The 17,649-nt window shown below is 46.6% G+C and overlaps 1 protein-coding gene across 2 annotated transcripts in view; it reads left to right on the top strand.

The window, feature by feature from the left end:
- The first annotated feature begins 164 nt into the window (after window positions 1–164).
- Window positions 165–17,649, top strand: part of Abca3 (ATP binding cassette subfamily A member 3) — a 59,128-nt gene continuing 41,643 nt past the window's right edge. Inside the window, exons 1-7 of one of the 2 annotated variants that reach the window (XM_028760799.1) lie at window positions 315–385; window positions 9,500–9,701; window positions 11,815–11,964; window positions 13,359–13,468; window positions 13,577–13,841; window positions 14,931–15,058; window positions 16,102–16,267. In XM_028760799.1, coding sequence (XP_028616632.1) covers window positions 13,415–13,468; window positions 13,577–13,841; window positions 14,931–15,058; window positions 16,102–16,267 — 613 coding nt within the window. In that variant the 5' untranslated portion in view covers window positions 315–385; window positions 9,500–9,701; window positions 11,815–11,964; window positions 13,359–13,414. Of the gene's footprint in view, window positions 386–9,499; window positions 9,702–11,814; window positions 11,965–13,358; window positions 13,469–13,576; window positions 13,842–14,930; window positions 15,059–16,101; window positions 16,268–17,649 lie in introns of both variants that reach the window. The other variant, XM_028760800.1, reaches the window with a different exon arrangement.

Genomic DNA, 17,649 nt, shown 5'->3' with positions numbered 1-17,649 from the left:
GCACGATCCGGAATGTTGAACCGGGAGGGGGTGCACGCGCGACGTGGAGCGCCCTCTGTCGGAGCTGGGCAACATGTGCCAAGCACTGCGCAGACGCGGAATCCAGAGCCTAGGCGAGGCCGAGCCGGCCGGGAGCAAACCCAGGGCACCCGCAGGGGCGGCCCAGTGCGCACGCGCGATCCGACGCGCCCCCTCCAGGAGCCGGAGCTTCCTGGAGCGTTCTTCCACCCGCGCCTGTCTCAGGCGCCTTCTCTCTGCCCGGCGGCCTCAGCTGTCAGCTTTGGCCGCTGCCGCCCCTGCGAGGCTGGAGCGGAACCGGGAACCTAAGGGAGGGAACCTGGCGAGAGAGCTGCGCCGACCGCCGCCAGCCTGGCGCTGAGGGTCGGTGAGTGTCATTAGGACTCGTCACTCGCGCGCTAGCTCAGGGCTCTGAGATTTCCCGTCCTTGCCCGTGTCTCCACTGTGCCCGCGGGTAGCGCCCCAACCTGGGGCCTCCGAGCCCCTGCCCACCGCCGGGACCTGCCGGTTCCCGGACTGTCCCTTCGTGTTGCTTGCAGGTGTTGCTGTCGCGGCGACCTCGATGCTGGGTGTGTCCCCACCACAGCGGGGTCGCTGGGCGAGCTGGAACCCGCACAGACGGCTGGGTCCTTACGGGCTCTATTGTGCGGGCCCGGCAGGTGGACAGACAGCCGCCGCCCTCAGGCGCTTTGCGGGCTGCGACACGGCAGGCCAGCGGAGTGCTCCAGGCTCAACCGGCCAGTGTTGGTCCTGGATGGAATTCCTCCCAGTTCTTCAAGCTTCACCATCTTCGTTTTCACGAACTTTAACGTAGGGTTCAAGGGGTGCTTTGATAGGGGTTGAAGTTGGCGAAGCCCTCAGTATGCAAGACAGGACTGGGAAGGGGAAACCACCGGTGTAGGCTCTGGTTCTGCAGCAAGTGTGCCGGGTCAAGTGTCTCGGTGTTGGGTGATAGTGCTCTGAACGAACTTCAGCCGGTCCCTTGGGGTTAGGGCCGGAGCCTGGGTCTAGAGCAGGCGTTCCTGGTGCTGCATGCCTGAGCTTTCCCTGTGTGTGGCCCATTTGAGCCTTGTCTTAAAGGATATGTCTGTCTGTCCCTTTGCCTCCAGGCCTGAACGGTTTTTGTATTATAAACAGGGACTTGGTGTTTGCACCTGGGAGCACTCAGGAAATGCTCTCAGAATGAGTGACTGAGGCTTTGTGGCAACAATGTGGAGACCCAGGCAAGGTTGGAGAACGTGAATTCCACCCTTGTCTCCTAAGCATCCTTTTTTGTTCAGAAAGTTTTGGTGTTGCCGTTAGTAAGCTTGAAAAGACTGAAACCATTTTAGAAAGCTTGCTTCATGGGAAGTGAGAGATGGGGTGGGGAGAGGAAAAGTTGATTTAAAAAAAATGAGTGCCATGGGAATCCCCGTCACCCACTCTGGTTTGAATTAAGCCCTTGCAAACAGATGACATCTTCCTCTAAGGTGGCATTTCACCATTCTGACAGAACAGCCTTTTGGAGTATGACAAGATAGCGGGAGTTCTTTTTAACAAGCCACTAACTTCTCTGTTATCTTGACCAGGCTGTCACATAGAAACTATTTTGACTTAGTGCTAACTGGGAAGGCCTTAGTTTGCCCTCTATGGACTTTATGGTTTCTCCTTCAGCTCTGCTTCTGGCAATTGGCAGGAGGTTCTTTTGCTACCTTGAGTCTGTCTAGAGATACATTCTAGAACTCTCAGGTATGCCCATCAGTCCTAATGGGCAAGGCTCCCGGCATGATTCTGAGTCACTAGATGGTCCCTGCTCTTAGAGATCTTCGAATGACAATTTACTCACGAGAAAGTGGCTTAAAACAGAAACAGGCCTGGCAAAATGGGTCAGCGAGTAAAGGTGTCTAGCAATCAAACCTGACATGTTGAGTTAGATCCCAGTGACTCACGTGGTAGAAGGAGAGAACAAGTTGTCCTTGACCTCCATGTAGACACCAAGGCATGAGCATGCCCCACCACCACAGCACAAATAAATAATGTGTTTGGTTTTTATTAAAGAATGGGCTAAGTGGCACAAGACACATCCAGGATAGATGCCACAAGTGTCTAAAGGAGCAGGAGATCCGAACTGAGACCGCACGTTAGACTTGCCCAGAGAAATGTTTCTGTGCTCCAGCCAGAGCCCACACTCTTTGTGGGTAGGCCTCAGACATCAGTTTCTATCTGAAAACACCCCTAGAAGGTTCTGCCTTGCGGTTAAGATGAAGAACTCCTGCTTATCAGAGGCAGTGTTACAGAGGGCCTGGCACTGAAGTAGACCAGGAAATAAGGTCTCATCATGTAGAGCAGTATGTTGGATGGTACTCTCAGTCGACTGAAGTGCTGAAGGCCGCCCATACTGTGTGTAGAGAGAAAGGCCTGTGGGCTCCTTCCTGCATCACTGCCATTCCCTTTGAGCAGCACAAGGCCTGGAGTCAACAGATCAGTGGTCACCTTTGTAGAAGCTATAATGAACTTCTTGCTGCTTAACTTGTTACCGAACATCCATGGTTACCTATCTGGGGACTCTTGTTGCTTCATTACATCATTCCCCATGCCTACGAAGGCAGAAAAGCTGGCTATCCAGGGAATGGGACTGAGGCTGTGGCATGGGAATTAGACAGGAAAGCAAGCAACAACATACATTTTTATGGAATTCTTTTCATAGAGCCTGCATTGGGACACATCTTTAGCCTAAAATATACCTTGCTGATTCTTACCAAGAGCTTCCAATTCTAAGGAGACCCACTGCTTTCAGCTCTGGATAAAGCAGGCAATGATGAGTGTATGTTTTAGAAACTGCAATTCGGCCAGGCAGTGGTGGCGCATGCCTTTAATCCCAGCACTTGGGAGGCAGAGACAGGCGGATTTCTGAGTTCGAGGCCAGCCTGGTCTACAGAGTGAGTTCCAGGACAGTCAGGGCTACACAGAGAAACCCTGTCTCGAAAAACCTAAAAAAAAAAAAAAAAGTAGAAACTGCAATTCTCTACCTGGGAAGTCACCCAGTTTCAGACCTGGCTTCCTTGGGCTCTAGAACAGAAGCTCTGGTTTGCAGGCCATGATTCACTTAAGGTCCACTGTGTAAACAAGTCATCTTCATTGTTTTTCTTGTGTACGGGTGTATAGAAAAGAATTAGTGTGTGTGTGTGTGTGTGTGTGTGTGTGTGTGTGTGTGAGAGTGTGTGTGTGTGGTCTGATAATGAAACCTGACAAATGAATCTAGAAATATAGATGAATATGAACCTTTTAAGGAGACATGAGGTGAGACTGGGTGGTAGTGACACAGGCCTTTAATCCCAGCACTCAGGAGGCAGGCAGGTGGATCTTTTGAATTTGAGGCCAGCCTGGTCTGCAGATTGAGTTCCAGGTCAGCCTGGGCTACACAGGGAAACCCTGTATCAAAAACAAACAAACAAACAAACAAAAAACCCCAAACCAAACAAGAGATAAGAGATAAAGTTAATATGATTAAAATATTCCAACATTATTCATAGAACAAAGAATTACAGTATAAACATGCCGTGTGCACTGAATGTCATGAGGTCAGGCTCACATCACTGAGGTGAAGTCTAAGTCCTAGGACTTGAAACCTGGTTCTAAATCTGTTTCAGAAACCAACTGTTGCTGAATGTAATAAACAGGACACACCTGCGTGGGCACAGACCCGTGCTTCTGGGTCGGAGCTCATTTACCTGCTGTGCAAATGCTCTGGATGGATTTGGGCTGGCGTGTGTATGTAGGGAAAAGGGAAAGGCATAAATCGTGATCTTGAATGTTTTTTGGCACAGATCTGCATATGTGACACTCGTATAGCATCTGTGGCAGTGTAATATAATTATTAACTGTCTTATGCTTATCAGCTTTTCATCATTAATTAACTTCAACATCCCAACTGAAGTTTTCCCCCTCTCTTCTCCCAGTCCTTTCCCCCACCTATCTGCCACCCCCTCCAACCCCCCCATCCACTCCTCCTCCCCTTCTCTTCAGAACAGGGGAAGCCATCCTTTGATATCAGTCAGTCTTGGCATATCAAGTTGCAGTAAGACTAGGTGTGCCTTCTCCTACTGAGGCTAGACAAGGCAGCCCAGCTAGGGGAAAGGGATCCAAAGGCAGGCCACAGAGTCAGAGACAGCCCCTGATCCTGCCCTTAGGGGTCCCACATGAAGACCAAGCGACATAACTGTAGCATATGTCCAAGGGCCTAGGACAGGCACATGCAGGCTCCCTGGTTGGCAGTTCAGTCTCTGTGAGCCCCTATGGTCTCAGGTTAGTTGATTCTGTGGGTCGTCTTGTGGTGGTGCTCATCAGGTTTTTGTTGCTGTTATAATACTTGAGGCGGTTTTTATTTAAAAGGCTTATTTTGGCTTATAGTTTACAGGTCTCAGCCCGTGATCAATTGGCCCATAGCTTTGAAGCCTATAGTAAGATAGCACACTATGGTGGAGAACAGGAGCAGATGAAAGCTGCAGGCATCATGGTCAGATTCCAGCAGTTCTCAAAGGTGGTCCAGCTGTGTGAAACCCCCACCTATTAAAATTTCTACCAGGCTGGAGAGATGGCTCAGTGGTTAAGAGCACTGACTGCACTTCCAGAGGTCCTGAGTTCAAATCCCAGCAACCACATGGTGGCTCACAACCATCTGTAATGAGATCTGATGCCCTCTTCTGGTGTGTCTGAAGACAGCTACAGTGTATTCATATATAATAAATAAATAAATCTTTGAAAAAAAATTTCTACCAATAGTATCACGCTAGGGACTCTGCCTTTACCATGTGAGTCTTTAGGGGACACTTGAGATCCTAGCCATGGCTCATCTATGTTCAGACATTCTCACTAGTATTCTGGTTTTGGCATGGATTGTTTGAAAGTTGTAGTTCTCATGCCTTGTTACCTTTTCCTTGAAGGAGCAGGTTTGAGTATGAGGGTTTGATGAGGGAGATGAATTTTTTCAAGGAGGGTACGTCCATAGATGTGTATTTGTGTTTGTGTGTGTGTGGCTCATGGTTGTGGTTTGCTTGTGTGTAGTGTGTGTGTATGTTTGTGTGGTATGGGGGTGTTGTGTGGGGTATGGTTGGGGTGTGTATATAGTGTGTGTGTGTGTGTGTGGTGCAGGAGTGTGGTTGGTGTGTGGTTGGGGTGTGTGTGTGTGTGTGTGTGTGTGTGTGTGTAAGCCAGAGGTCAACTATGGTATTTTCTTCTATTGATCTCCACCTTATTTCTTGAGATAGGGCCTGCACTGGACCTGCAGCTCGTTAGTTTGGCTGTCCCTGTCCTCCCCTGTCCTGCGCTGACTCCCATTCCAGCACTGGGGTTATGGACACACATTCTCGTGCCCAGCTTTTTGCATGGGTGCTAGGGATCTGAACTGAGGTTCTTCTGTTTATGTGACAGGCAGTTTACCCAGAACATCTCCTCAGCCTGAATATGTTTATGCCTTTTTCAAAGATTTATTTTTATTTTATATGTATGAAATTTTGTCTATATGTATGTATGTGCACCATGTGTAGACCTGGTACCCATGGAAGCCAGAAACCGGCATCAAACCACCTGGAACTAGAGTTATAGACCATTACGAGCTGCTACAGGTAGTGGGAACCAAACCTGGTCCTTTGCAAAAGCAGTCAGTGTTCTTAACTGCTGAATCATATCCCTGATCTCTACTTTTTTAAAGATTATTTCACACACTATTTTCACACAGTTATTTGTTATTTTTCTTTTTTCTTTCTTTTTTTTTTTTTTTGTTTGTTTTTCAAGACAGGGTTTCCCTGTGTAGCCCTGGCTGTCCTGGAACTCACTCTGTAGACCAGTCTGGCCTCGAACTCAGAAATCCATCTGCCTCTGCCTCCCAAGTGCTGGGATTAAAGGTGTGCACCACCACCGCCCGGCTATTTTTCATTTTTTAAAGGTCTATGGGTTTGGAAATTTCATGAAAGAAATCCACACGCTCTCTTTTTTTTAAAGTTGACCAGTAAGTTCCGAGCTAGCCTGTGAACTCTGTGTCACAAAAGGTGCTTGTCATCACTTCTCAGGTACCTACGAAGTTTGTAAAGCTTTGCTTAATCTCTTGTGAGACGTTTTGCTCCGTTTGTTTTTTTCAGTGTATATATGCGCCTGGGTGGGGAAATCAAAGGACAACTTGTGAGAGTCGGCTCTGTCCATCCACCACAGGTCCCTAGGGTTGAGCAGGTCCCCGGGGGTTGAGCAGGTCCCCGGGGTTGAGCAGGTCCCCGGGGTAAGCAGCAATTGCCTTTACATACTGACATACTGTGCTATTTTATTGCTCTGTCTCTTTTTAAAAATCACATCCATCATACTTTTTTAAAAAAGATATCTTGAAACATGTAAAGTTTATGCCTGGGATGCTTAAGTAAACTCCTGAGAGCGGCCCTGCCACCACCCACGCTGCAGGCTCTACCTCAGAATGCCACAGTCACGCCTCATGACCAGAAAACCAGAGTCCATCCATGTATTCACCCAGCTCTTTTCTTATTTTTAGAGAATACAAGAAAATTGCTCACTATCCCTCTACTGTGAGGTTCACAGATGAGGGCCATACCCTAAAAATGTACCTTTTAGCACCTCCTTTTTATTTGATTATATGTATTTCATCTGCAGAATCCATTGCAGTTGACATTTTCCAATGTTTATACAGCCTCAGAAAACAGATCGTGAATAAAGTCAGACGTAGAAATAAGCCACATGTGCTTTGGCAGCTGGGATGCACCCATAACTCTTTCTTGGGCCTTGTATCTGCTAGGTACAATGGCACATGACTTAGTGCTTGCACTTCAAAGGTAGAGGCATATGGATCTAGCCTGGATCTTGAGGCTATCCTGGTGTACATAGCAAGTTCTAGGACAGCCAGGTTACATACTGGACAGACTTTATAGTAGTAGTAATCATCATCACCATCATCACCATCATCACCACCATCATCATCAACCTGGGGTCGGGTCTGCCTTCATCTCTCTCTCATTGTTTGCTATTGTCAGGCTCATGTCCATGTTCAGGGTAACAGGGTGTTTCTCACAAGTGTCCCTTCATTTTTCCATGATCCTCCTGTGACCTCTTAGTGATAAAGCAACTTGAGCACCATGGTCAGCCAGCCCTCTGTCTGTCTTACTTGCTGTCCTGTATACATCCAGCTAATTCCTGTCTACTCCAGGATTTTATTTGGAAGTATTAGGACATATGGCCTTGTTGGAGAGGCTGTGACCTTGTTGGAGGAAGTGTGTCGCTGGGGGTGGGCTTTGAGGGTTAAAAAGCTCAAGCCTGGTCCAGTGGCTTACTCAGTTTTCTGCTGCCTATTGATCCAGATGTAGAACTCTTGGCTCCTTCTCCAGCACCATGTCTGCCTGTGTGTCACCATGCTTCCTTCATGATGATAACAGACTAAACTTAAGGCTGTAAGCCAGCCACAGTTAAATGCTTTCCTTTGTAAGAGTTACACGGTGTCTCTTCACAGCAATGGAAACCCTGACTAAACTGTTTTAACTTAATATCCAACAGTTATAAGAGAGACAAGCATTTACAGACTCCTTGGATTGAGAGCATCATTGTGTCCACTGGTAAATCCTTAGCATGTTATACAAATACCCATCACAGTAAGCATTTGGCAAAAGTTCATTGAATGAATAAGTGCTTTGTTTTGTGTATCCTAAAAAGCCACAGATTCTGTCAGCAAATATTAACTAAGTACATTCAGTGCATGCACACAGACCTTTGGTCCTGGCTGGCTGCTGGGAAGTCTCCAGATTGATAATCAAATGCTTTCCTAAGAGCATCTTAAGTAGGGCAAAGCAGTTCCTCATGCTGAAGAAAGGACACTGAGAGTGGCCAGCCCTGCCTACTAGGCCACCTCTGTCACACAGCTATGTGAAGCACTGTGGCCTTCAGTCTCTGCACAACCTCAGCAGGCCCACTCATGGCTTTATTAAGGTTCCTTTCTTCTCAAGGCCTGTGATTTTATGAGGGGAAATGCACCAGTGCTGGGCACAAACACATGACCTGGTACCAGCTCGCTGTCCAGTTTTACTCACTGGTTTTAAAGGCCCCTCAGTACCCTCAGCACTAATGCTTGCAAACATTTATATGGCACAAATCAGATGACAAGGCTCAGGGAAGCTGCCATGGTGGGTAAGTGGTAGAGTTCTTGCCTGGTGTGCATGGGGCCCTGGTTTCAATCCGGGCACTGATTGGGGTTCTTCCAGCTCACTGCTGAGCAGATGCACCAGAGTGCTGATGGATTGGTACAACCCTAGTACTCAAGCTAAGAGCAATTGAGAAAGGCCAACTTGACAGGACTCCAATAACCTGCCAACAGAGTTTCAGAAATCAGCCCTTGTCTTATACCCGTTTGATTGCCCACTTTGAATGCAAACATTGAAATACTCATTGCCTTGTGCAATGTTTGATATTTTAACTGGGAACAAACAAGGCTTTGGGAGTTGGGGGCCTCCCTTCTCTTTCTGATTGTTTCCTCAGGAGCTAGCTGGGCCCTCTTCAGTCGGACATTCTCAGAGGATTCTTGCAGAGGGTGGAGGTCTAAAGTGACCCAGTAAGTCTTGGTGCTTGCCTTAGAGTAGCTGGCTCTTGTTCCCTCCCCAAGGCCAGCCTCAGATCTCAGCCACTGCCACGTCTGAGGACTCTGCCACTTAAGTGTTGAGTGTGTTGAGGGGCTTTAACTTCCTTCCCTTGCATTCATCAACTTGCGTAACCAGGAAGTGTTCCAGATTTTGTAATTCTATGATCGCCTCCTTTAAATGCCTTTGCTCAAACAGAACATGCACAAGCGCAAATATGCCTTCTCTGAGACTTCAGATAAGGGTCAATGAGGACAGAGCAGTAAGCAGGGTGTTGGGGGGGGCAAATTAAAGCAGTAAAGAGGAGGTGGGGCTGACTCTAAGGTCACATTCTAGGAGTGATGTGTAAAAATGTTAGGAGGATGTTCACTGTGTCTAGAATATGAAAGATAGAGATATATGTATATTACATATACATTATATAAACATATAATGTAACTATAATATATATCCTATATATAAAAGATAGAGAGTAAGACAGACTGAGGTTCAAGCACTGACACAGCTTACTTGCAGCTTGGTCTTGGCCAGTACTTTCTTTTGGTCTCCATCCGTCAAGGGTGTTAATTCTAGGAGCCAGAGCCAGATTAGGAGCCGAGAGCATACAATGCCAGGCACCACTGTAAACATGCATCCTGTAGATTTGCATCTCTCCATTGTCAGTGCTGTTCTGCTTTAGTGGTATCCTTTCCTGAGTGTTGCTGGGGGTCTTGAACCAGGCTCTTGTGAATGTTTGGCAAGTGCCCTACCACTGATCTATACTCCCTAGTCCCTAAGAGACAAACTTGGAACTCATGTGGCTCTCTTAGTTTCTAACTTGGTAAAAGGTGTTCTATGGTTATTTTTTCAAATTATGATGAAGCACCCTTCATCTTCCAAAGGTGCCAGCGTGCCATGCCTGTGAGCCCCAGGTCCCTCCAGATGTCCCTGGAGATCTCAGCGTTCTTGCTCCCTAGGGCTGCTGCTTCTGTCCAAAGGTCCACTGGCTCCACCCCAGGGTCATCTGTGTAGAACAGCTGCCACCAGGCCACTTCATCCGTAGCCTTGCAGGAACATCTTCAGCCAACCTTTCCTGGAACTAAGGTCAGTTTCTGGTGCTGCCTCTGCAGTCTGCCTAGTGGGTGGTGGACTGTGTGTCCTTTGCTGTTCTGAGCTTGAAAGGAAGGGGAAGAAGCAAGAGAGTGTTTATATTCTGGGATGACAGGGTCTCCTGTAGCTCAGGTTGGCCTTGAACTAACTGTGTGGTGGAGGAGGATGACCTTGAGCTCTCCTTCGTCCTGCCTGCTAGGCTAAGATTACAGGCATTTGCCACCGTGCTGCATCTACACAGGACATTCAACTGAGCCCAGAGTGTCCTGCTTCCCAGACAAATATTCTAGCAACTGAGTTACACCCTGGCTCCCAAAGCCTTTTATATTCCTTTCTGGTGGAGGGAGAAAGTTCATCTCAGTCAAATGAGCCACTGGTCTGAATTGGCTTTAACTGGAGCCTCCTGATCCCCCCTTTTAGCTGAACTGTTTATGGAAACCTTTCATAAACACAGATCTGGGACAATGAGGTCGCTTAGTGGGTAATGCCACTGCAGTTAAACCTGATGACCTGAGTTTGACCTCTGGGACCCACATAGATGGAAAGAACTGACCCCCAAAGTTGTCTTCTGACCTATACCTACAAATGGTACACACTTAGAATAAATAACTAAAAATGTCATTACATTAAATTTAAAAAATAGCCACAGGTCTTACCAAGTCATTAACTCATTGTTCTTTATCAGTCATCTATAATTATCTGTAAGACTTATTGATAGGTTTATTGCTCCTGTTTGGGTGTTGGTGGTTGGTGGTTGTGGGTTTTTATTGTCTTTTGTTGGTGGTGGTTTTTTTCCAGACAAGGCCTCACTATGTAGCCCTGGATGGCCTGAAATTCATGGTGATCTACCTGCCTCTGTTTCCACCTCTCAAGTACTGAAATTAAAGGCATGCATCACTGCTCCTGGCCTGGTGGAGGTTTTGCTTTTGGTTTTGGTTTTTGGTGGTTTTGAGACAGGGTTTCTCTGTGTAGTCCTGGTTCTCCTGGAACTTGCTCTGTAGACCAGGCTGACCTCAGACTCAGGAACCCTCCTGCCTCTGCTTCCCAGAGATTAAAGGTATGTGCCACCATGCCTAACTTTGGTGGAGATTTAAAAATATACTTATTCATACATTTGTTGTTGTAGGTAGAACCCCCAAGTCATACATGCTACACAGACAACCGCTGCCTGCAGCCCTTACAAATTAAAATTATAAAAGTTTTTAAGATTGCTTACTAAGTTGCCAATCAGTAACACTTTGTGCTGCCTTAGCTCCTCCCCCACACTTTCAGTCATGTATGTAAAAGCCATATTTTAAAAGTAGGTATGGCAGCTCATGCCTCACTCAGGAGGCTGATACCACAAGTTTGAGGCCAAGCTTTCAAGACTGTGTTAAAACAATCTATATTTTAAATTCATGTGTGAAATTTCTTTATACCTTCCATGTATAAATTAGTTTATGTTTTTAAAAGGCAAGATGTTGCCGGGTGATGGTGGCGCACACCTTTAATCCCAGCACTTGGGAGGCAGAGGCAGGTGAATTTCTGAGTTCAAGGCCAGCCTGGTCTACAGAGTGAGTTCCAGGATGATAGCCAAGGCTACACAGAGAAACCTTGTCTCGAAAAACCTTAAAAAGAAAGAAAGAAAGAAAGAAAGAGAGAAAGAAAGAAAGAAAGAAAGAAATTATTTTTCACTGTAAAAGTAAAAACAGGGTTTTTGTTGTTGTTTTCATTTTGTTTTTTTTTTTTTGTTGTTTTTGTAAGACAGGGTTTCTCTGTATAGCCTTTGCTGTTCTGAAACTCATTCTGTAAATCATGGTGGCCTCAAACTGATAGAGACCCTCCTGCCTCTGCCTCCAGAGCTCTAGGATTAGAGGTATGCACCAGCACTGCCTGGCTAGGGGTTAGCTTTCACCCCATGTTCTCTGTAGTCTCCAGCTGCTCACATTAGAAGCATGTTAGCTTTTGCACATTAATGAGTGATTCATGAATCATCTGTGTGCCTTCATCTGACTAAGAGTTGGTGTTTGGTTAGTATTAGCCATGAACATAGGGCTGATTAACATGAGGTGGCCAGGCCTTTCTCTACTTGGAGAAGCTGAGCTGGAAGCACTTTCTCTGCTTGCAGCTCTCGGGAGCTCCAGTGCTTCCTTCGCCTTCCATCTTGCCCAGTCTTCACACCCAGACTTCCATCCCTTCAGACTGACGAATGGGACCCTTCTGACTGGGTGTTGCCGGGTTTACCTGAGTTTATTCAGACCACCTACTTCTCCAGCAGGTTAGCAGCTCAATGTCTCTGCTTTGTATAGTTGAAATGTAGTAAAACTTGTTTCAATATGAAAACATAAATTTTGTTTTTGCTATCGCTTGTATTTGATAAATTCTTAGCAGATTTTTTTTCTTCCAGTTTTGGGTGCCAGAATTAAATGTTTACACTTATCTGTAATATAGGAGAGATACTTTTAGGATGCATTTTCTCATGCCAGATGTGACGGCATGTGCCTATTTCAGGAGGGTGAGGCAGAAGATCACTATGAAGGCAAGAGTAGCCTGAGCTACCTAATGAGTTTGAGAGCAGCCTGGGTTACAGCCTCTGTCTCAGTAAAGGTGATGTGAGAGAGAGAAGGGCTGCTCATGTGTAGTAAAGACTTGGGTCCCAGTATTTGTAATAGTGAGAGGAGAAAACTTGGCTCATATATTTAAAAGAGGACTGATTGTTTCGCTTGTACAGCTGCCCGATCTGCTAGGCTCCTGGGTCAGCAAGGCCATTACAAGCCTCAGTCCTAGGCCTCTACTTCTCTCTTCCTCCACATAGTCCTCTCGAGTCTTAAAAAACCACCTGTAGCCAAGAGATAATAAATTGCATTTTCATGTTTTTAGTTGGTTCATTTAATGCATGTACACACACACATGTTATGGTAGAGGTGTGGAAGTCAGAGGATAAGTTTTAGTTCTCTTTTATCTTTACCTGTGTCCCAGGAATCAAACTGGTTGTCAAGCTTCACTGCAAGCACTTTTAGCTGCTGGGCTGCTGAGCCCCTCTCTGGCCTTGAGTTTTGTTTTTTTCTGTTTTTTGGGGGATATATATATATGTTCTATATTGCTTAAGAATAAATCCAGCCAAGGCTGGGAGTTCTATAAGTCAGAATATTCAGAATATTTCACTAATTAATGGGACATCCATAATAACTAAAGTATCCAAATAGTGTTGTTCAAGTAATAAGTACCACAACAGCAGGGGAGCGCATACAAAGCACATCACTGGGTAGGTGAGAGAGCTCAGTGGGTAAAGGCATTTGCCTTCAAGCCTGATGACCAGAGCTGGATCCTCCAAACCCATGTGGTGGGAAGGAGAGAACAAACCCGGACAGGATAGGTTTGTCCTCTGACCTTCACAGTATGCCGTGGCACTTGTAAGTACACACATGCATACACACAAAAATAAATAAAAAGACAATAAAGCATGTTGAAAAAAGAAACATGGCAGTTGCCCCAAAGTGTGTGCACTCCCTCTGAACATCTAGAATGGTGTGTTTGGAGCATCAGAGTGGCTTGCTTTCCTCTAAGGGCGTGTTCGGGTTTAAGGTGTGAGAGAGGAAGGCAAGAGAGCATGGAGGAAAGGGCCTGTATCGATTCCCCGGGTAACCACACTCTGTTTCCATGGCGTTCCAGGTGTCCATCTTTAAGTCTTGATCGCTGGTTGGTGTTGGCACTGTGTCCACAGGAAGATGTCGGTGCTGCGACAGCTCACACTCCTACTCTGGAAGAACTACACTCTGAAGGTGAGTGCAGGCCCAAGGAAGGGTGGCTATCATCCAGCCGATCCCCAGGGAAAGCCCTAAAGGGTGGAGAGCTTGGGGATATCACCAGGCTGGTCATTTCTCTTGTAGAAACGAAAGGTTCTAGTGACAATCTTAGAACTCTTCCTGCCCCTGCTGTTTTCTGGGATCCTGATTTGGCTTCGCTTGAAGATACAGTCGGAGAATGTGCCCAATGCCACTGTTTACCCGGACCAGTCCATCCAGGAGCTGCCCCTGTTTTTCTCATTCCCTCCACCTGGGGGGAGCTGGGAGCTTGCCTACATCCCTGCCCACAGTGATGCTGCCAGGACCATTACGGAGACAGTTAAAAGGGAACTCATTTTCAAGATGAGAGGTGAGACCAGGGGACTTAGGAGATTCTTGTGGTTTCAAGATGCAGGAAAAGCTGGCCACACTCTGTGATTCATCATGTTGGCTGTATGCCTTTGTTAATCCCTGGGCTACCGTGTCTCAATACAGAATGAGACTCAGAGGCATGGCCTTCCATCTGCCCAGTGCTGAAACATGAGGCCCAATGAAGAAACATGCAGCAGTATTGGTCATATCAGGCTCCCCGGCCACATCTCGTGAGGACAGGGACAGGCAGGTAGACTCAGTCCAGGCAAGCTGTTTATTCTGAGGGCATAGCACAGTTTGAGTACATAGGATAAACAACCTTCCTGGGATGGGGTTTCAGGGAGCAGCTCAGATATTACTGTAAGCCTGTGGAGGGAACCGCCCAGGTAATGTGTGCTAGCCTTTTCTACATCTTTGCTTTCAAGATAAAACTATTGTCCCTTTTTCCCTCTTCCTGTTGGCACATACTTCTTATAACTTGTTTTACTCAACAAATGATTACAGCAAAGCCCTGTATATAAAAGGAGGCCAGGGGACAGAGTTCACTTGAGCAATTACAATTTTTAAAGCTTGGTGGCACACACCTTTAATCCTAGTACTTGGGAGGCAGAAGCAGGTAGATCTCTGTGATTTTTGAGGCCAACCTGGTCTACATAATGAGTTCCAGGATAGCCAGAGCTATATAGAAAGACCCTGTTTTTTAATAATAATAATAAAATAAAATAAAAGATGAAGCTTGCCATGGTTGGGCGTGAGAAAATCAGGGTGGGGTGAGCAGGTGAGCACTGTTGCTGCCATAGCCTGCGGCCCCTGCCCTGCTTTCTGACAGTTTTCTGTGACTTGGCCTTGCTGCGGGCCTACTACGCCACCCTGATCCACACTGTAGCAGGAAGACTCTGACTGAGCAGGTCTGTCCACAGCAGCCTAAGTCTCTGCCAAGACAAAAGCCACTTATGTTTTGAAGGTTTCCAAAGCTTTTGCCAATCTTGTCAGAATGCTGTCTTTTATCTGAAGTGTCCTGACATTCCCAGGCTTTCTGAGGGGCAGGGATGGTTGGGCAATGTGTGGTTTGGTGCTTTGTCCACAGTGCGCGGCTTTCCCTCTGAGAAGGATTTCGAGGACTACATTCGGTATGACAACCACTCCTCCAACGTACTGGCAGCTGTGGTGTTTGAGCACACTTTCAACCACAGCAAGGACCCCCTGCCACTGGCGGTGAGACATTGACCTCTCTGCACACACTGTTCTGAGCCTCAATATCCCCTCACAACCTACGACCAGCAAATATGATGCTTTTCCTTAACCCCCACCTTCCTGAGAATAAAGGCTAACCTGTCCCTTGCAACCAGTATGATATTCAGTCCCTACTGAGGGAACGTGGTGGTTTTAACCTATCAGTCCAGAGCAGTTTAAAAAAGTCTACCCACCCTTGGACAATCACTTTAGGCCCCTTTCATTTGGGTGTTTTACAGAAGGCCTCTGGTCCTCTTTAGATAGAAACAACTAGGACAGAGAGGAAAATAGCAGCGGTTTGGGACGTAAGTTTGTCTTTAAAAAATAAACACAGGAAGCTCTTTGCTTTCTGGATGGTAAAACTGAGCAATTGTCTCACACGTGGTGGTGTGATCCTGCATATATGGCATTGAAAATATGCTATTGCTAGGCATGGTGGTGCATCCCTTTAATCCCATCACTTGAGAGGCAGAGGCAGATGGATCGATGTGAGTTCAGGCCATCCTGGTCTACCTAGCAAGTTCTAGACCAGACAGAGATATGCACTCAGATCCTGTCTCAAAAAAAAAAAAGTATTTATGTTGTTAGGTAACAAAAGAGAAATGGCTACAAATATCCCAAAAGTCCCCCTGTGTGTCCCCTGTTCACTCTGGGAAGAATGACTCCATCTGGGGCTGGAGAGATGGCTCAGCAGTGAAGAACATCAGCTGCTCTTCCAAAGGACTCAGCTTGAATTCCCAGCACCCACATGGCAGCTCACAATTGTCTGTGACTCCAGTTGCAGAGGACCCAACACCCTCACACAGACATACATGCAGGCAAAACACCAATGCACATTTAAAAAAAATCATTAGAAAAAAGGTGTGACTTCCTGTCGTGTTTTAGGGCAGCTGGAGTAATTTCAGGGTGGGGCATGGTGAGCTCCTGTGACACCTCCTAGTGAGGAAGTATCCTCATGGCACTCAGGCCTGGACTCTGCAGTCTAGGTCCCTCAGAATGGATGATTGTCAATTCTGTTTCTACAGGTGAAATACCACCTGCGCTTCAGTTACACACGAAGAAATTACATGTGGGCCCAAACAGGAAATATTTTCCTGAAAGAGACAGAAGGCTGGCATACCACTTCGCTTTTTCCGCTTTTCCCAAACCCAGGACCAAGGGAACCTTCATCACCTGATGGCGGTGAACCGGGTGAGAAACGCAAGGCTACTGCTTTAGGTTGTATTTTTAAATCTGAAAATGAACTAAGCTGGGCAAGAGGGGTATGGGCTGGGCAAGGTCTTACACTTGTCAGTAGACCTGTGTCAGGAGAAGCTGCAGCTGTCACACCAGTTGCCATGTCAACAAGCTGGTGCTGGCTGACCATGCTGGGATGTAGTTCCCCAGCCTGTCCTGTTTCTTGAAATCAGCAGAAAAATATCTCTTAAGCCAGGCACATGGTACATGCCTTGATTCTTAGTACACAGGAGGCAGAGACAGGCAGATTTCTATGCATTAGAGATCAGCCTGTCTTATATAGTAAGTTCCAGAACAGCTAAGAGATCTCAAAAAAGAAAATCTGGGGCTGGAAAGATGGCTCAGAGGTGAAGAGCACTGGCTGCTCTTCCAGAGGACTGAGGTGAATTCCCAGCATGCACATGGTATCTGAAACTCTGCGTAGCTCCAGTGCAGGGGATCAATGTCCTCTGGCTTCTGCAGACACCAAGAAAGCACATGTGGTACACAGACATACATGCAGGAAAACACTCAGACACATAAAATAATTTTAAGGACAAAAAAAAAAGTAAATCTTACAGGAAAAGATTGAGAGATTTCAGTGTGTACAAACTCAAAATTTGCTCCTAAAAGAAAAACCTATCATCAAAACATTTGCAGCAGCTGATAAGGGGAAATGTCACAAGCCAGGCATGGTGGCCAACCCTGTGAAAGACTTTCCCGAGTTTAGAAGTCCGTGAAAGCCTGCAGGGGTAAGTGGAAAGGTTAACAACATTGGTGTATGGCAGGCCAGGTCTAATCTCACTTTTGTCCCAGACTCACTAAGAACGTCCTGATCAATATATGCCCCCCCCTACCCCCAGGGAGGATGAGATGGTTCAGGGTAGGAGCATTGACTGCTCTTCCAGAAGACCCAAGTCTGATTCCCAGTACCCACATGGCAGCTAAAAGCTCTATATAATGCCTGTTCTAGTTGACCAGGCATGTACATGGTTCATAGACATATTGGCTGCAAAACACATATTCATGTAAAACATGTTTTCTTTTTTTGTTTCTTTCAAGACAGGGTTTCTCTGTGTAGCCCTGGCTGTCCTGGAACTCACTCTGTAGACCAGGCTGGCCTCGAACTCAGAAATCTGCCTGCCTCTGCCTCCCAAGTGCTGGGATTAAAGGCGTGCCCCACCACTGCACTGCTGTAAAACATTTTTAAATTTATTTAGTTTTTTAAAAAGAATGTCCTTGCTGGGCAATGGGGACACACACCTTTAAATTCCATCCAGGCCAGCCAGGGCTACACAGAGAAACCTTGCCTTGAAAAAACAACCAAAAAGGAAGGGAGGTGAGGTGAGGTGAGGGGA

Source organism: Grammomys surdaster, unplaced genomic scaffold, assembly GCF_004785775.1.
Source record: "Grammomys surdaster isolate TR1022 unplaced genomic scaffold, NIH_TR_1.0 126612, whole genome shotgun sequence".
Taxonomy (NCBI): domain Eukaryota; kingdom Metazoa; phylum Chordata; class Mammalia; order Rodentia; family Muridae; genus Grammomys; species Grammomys surdaster.
This window is presented reverse-complemented; position numbering and strand designations above follow the sequence as displayed.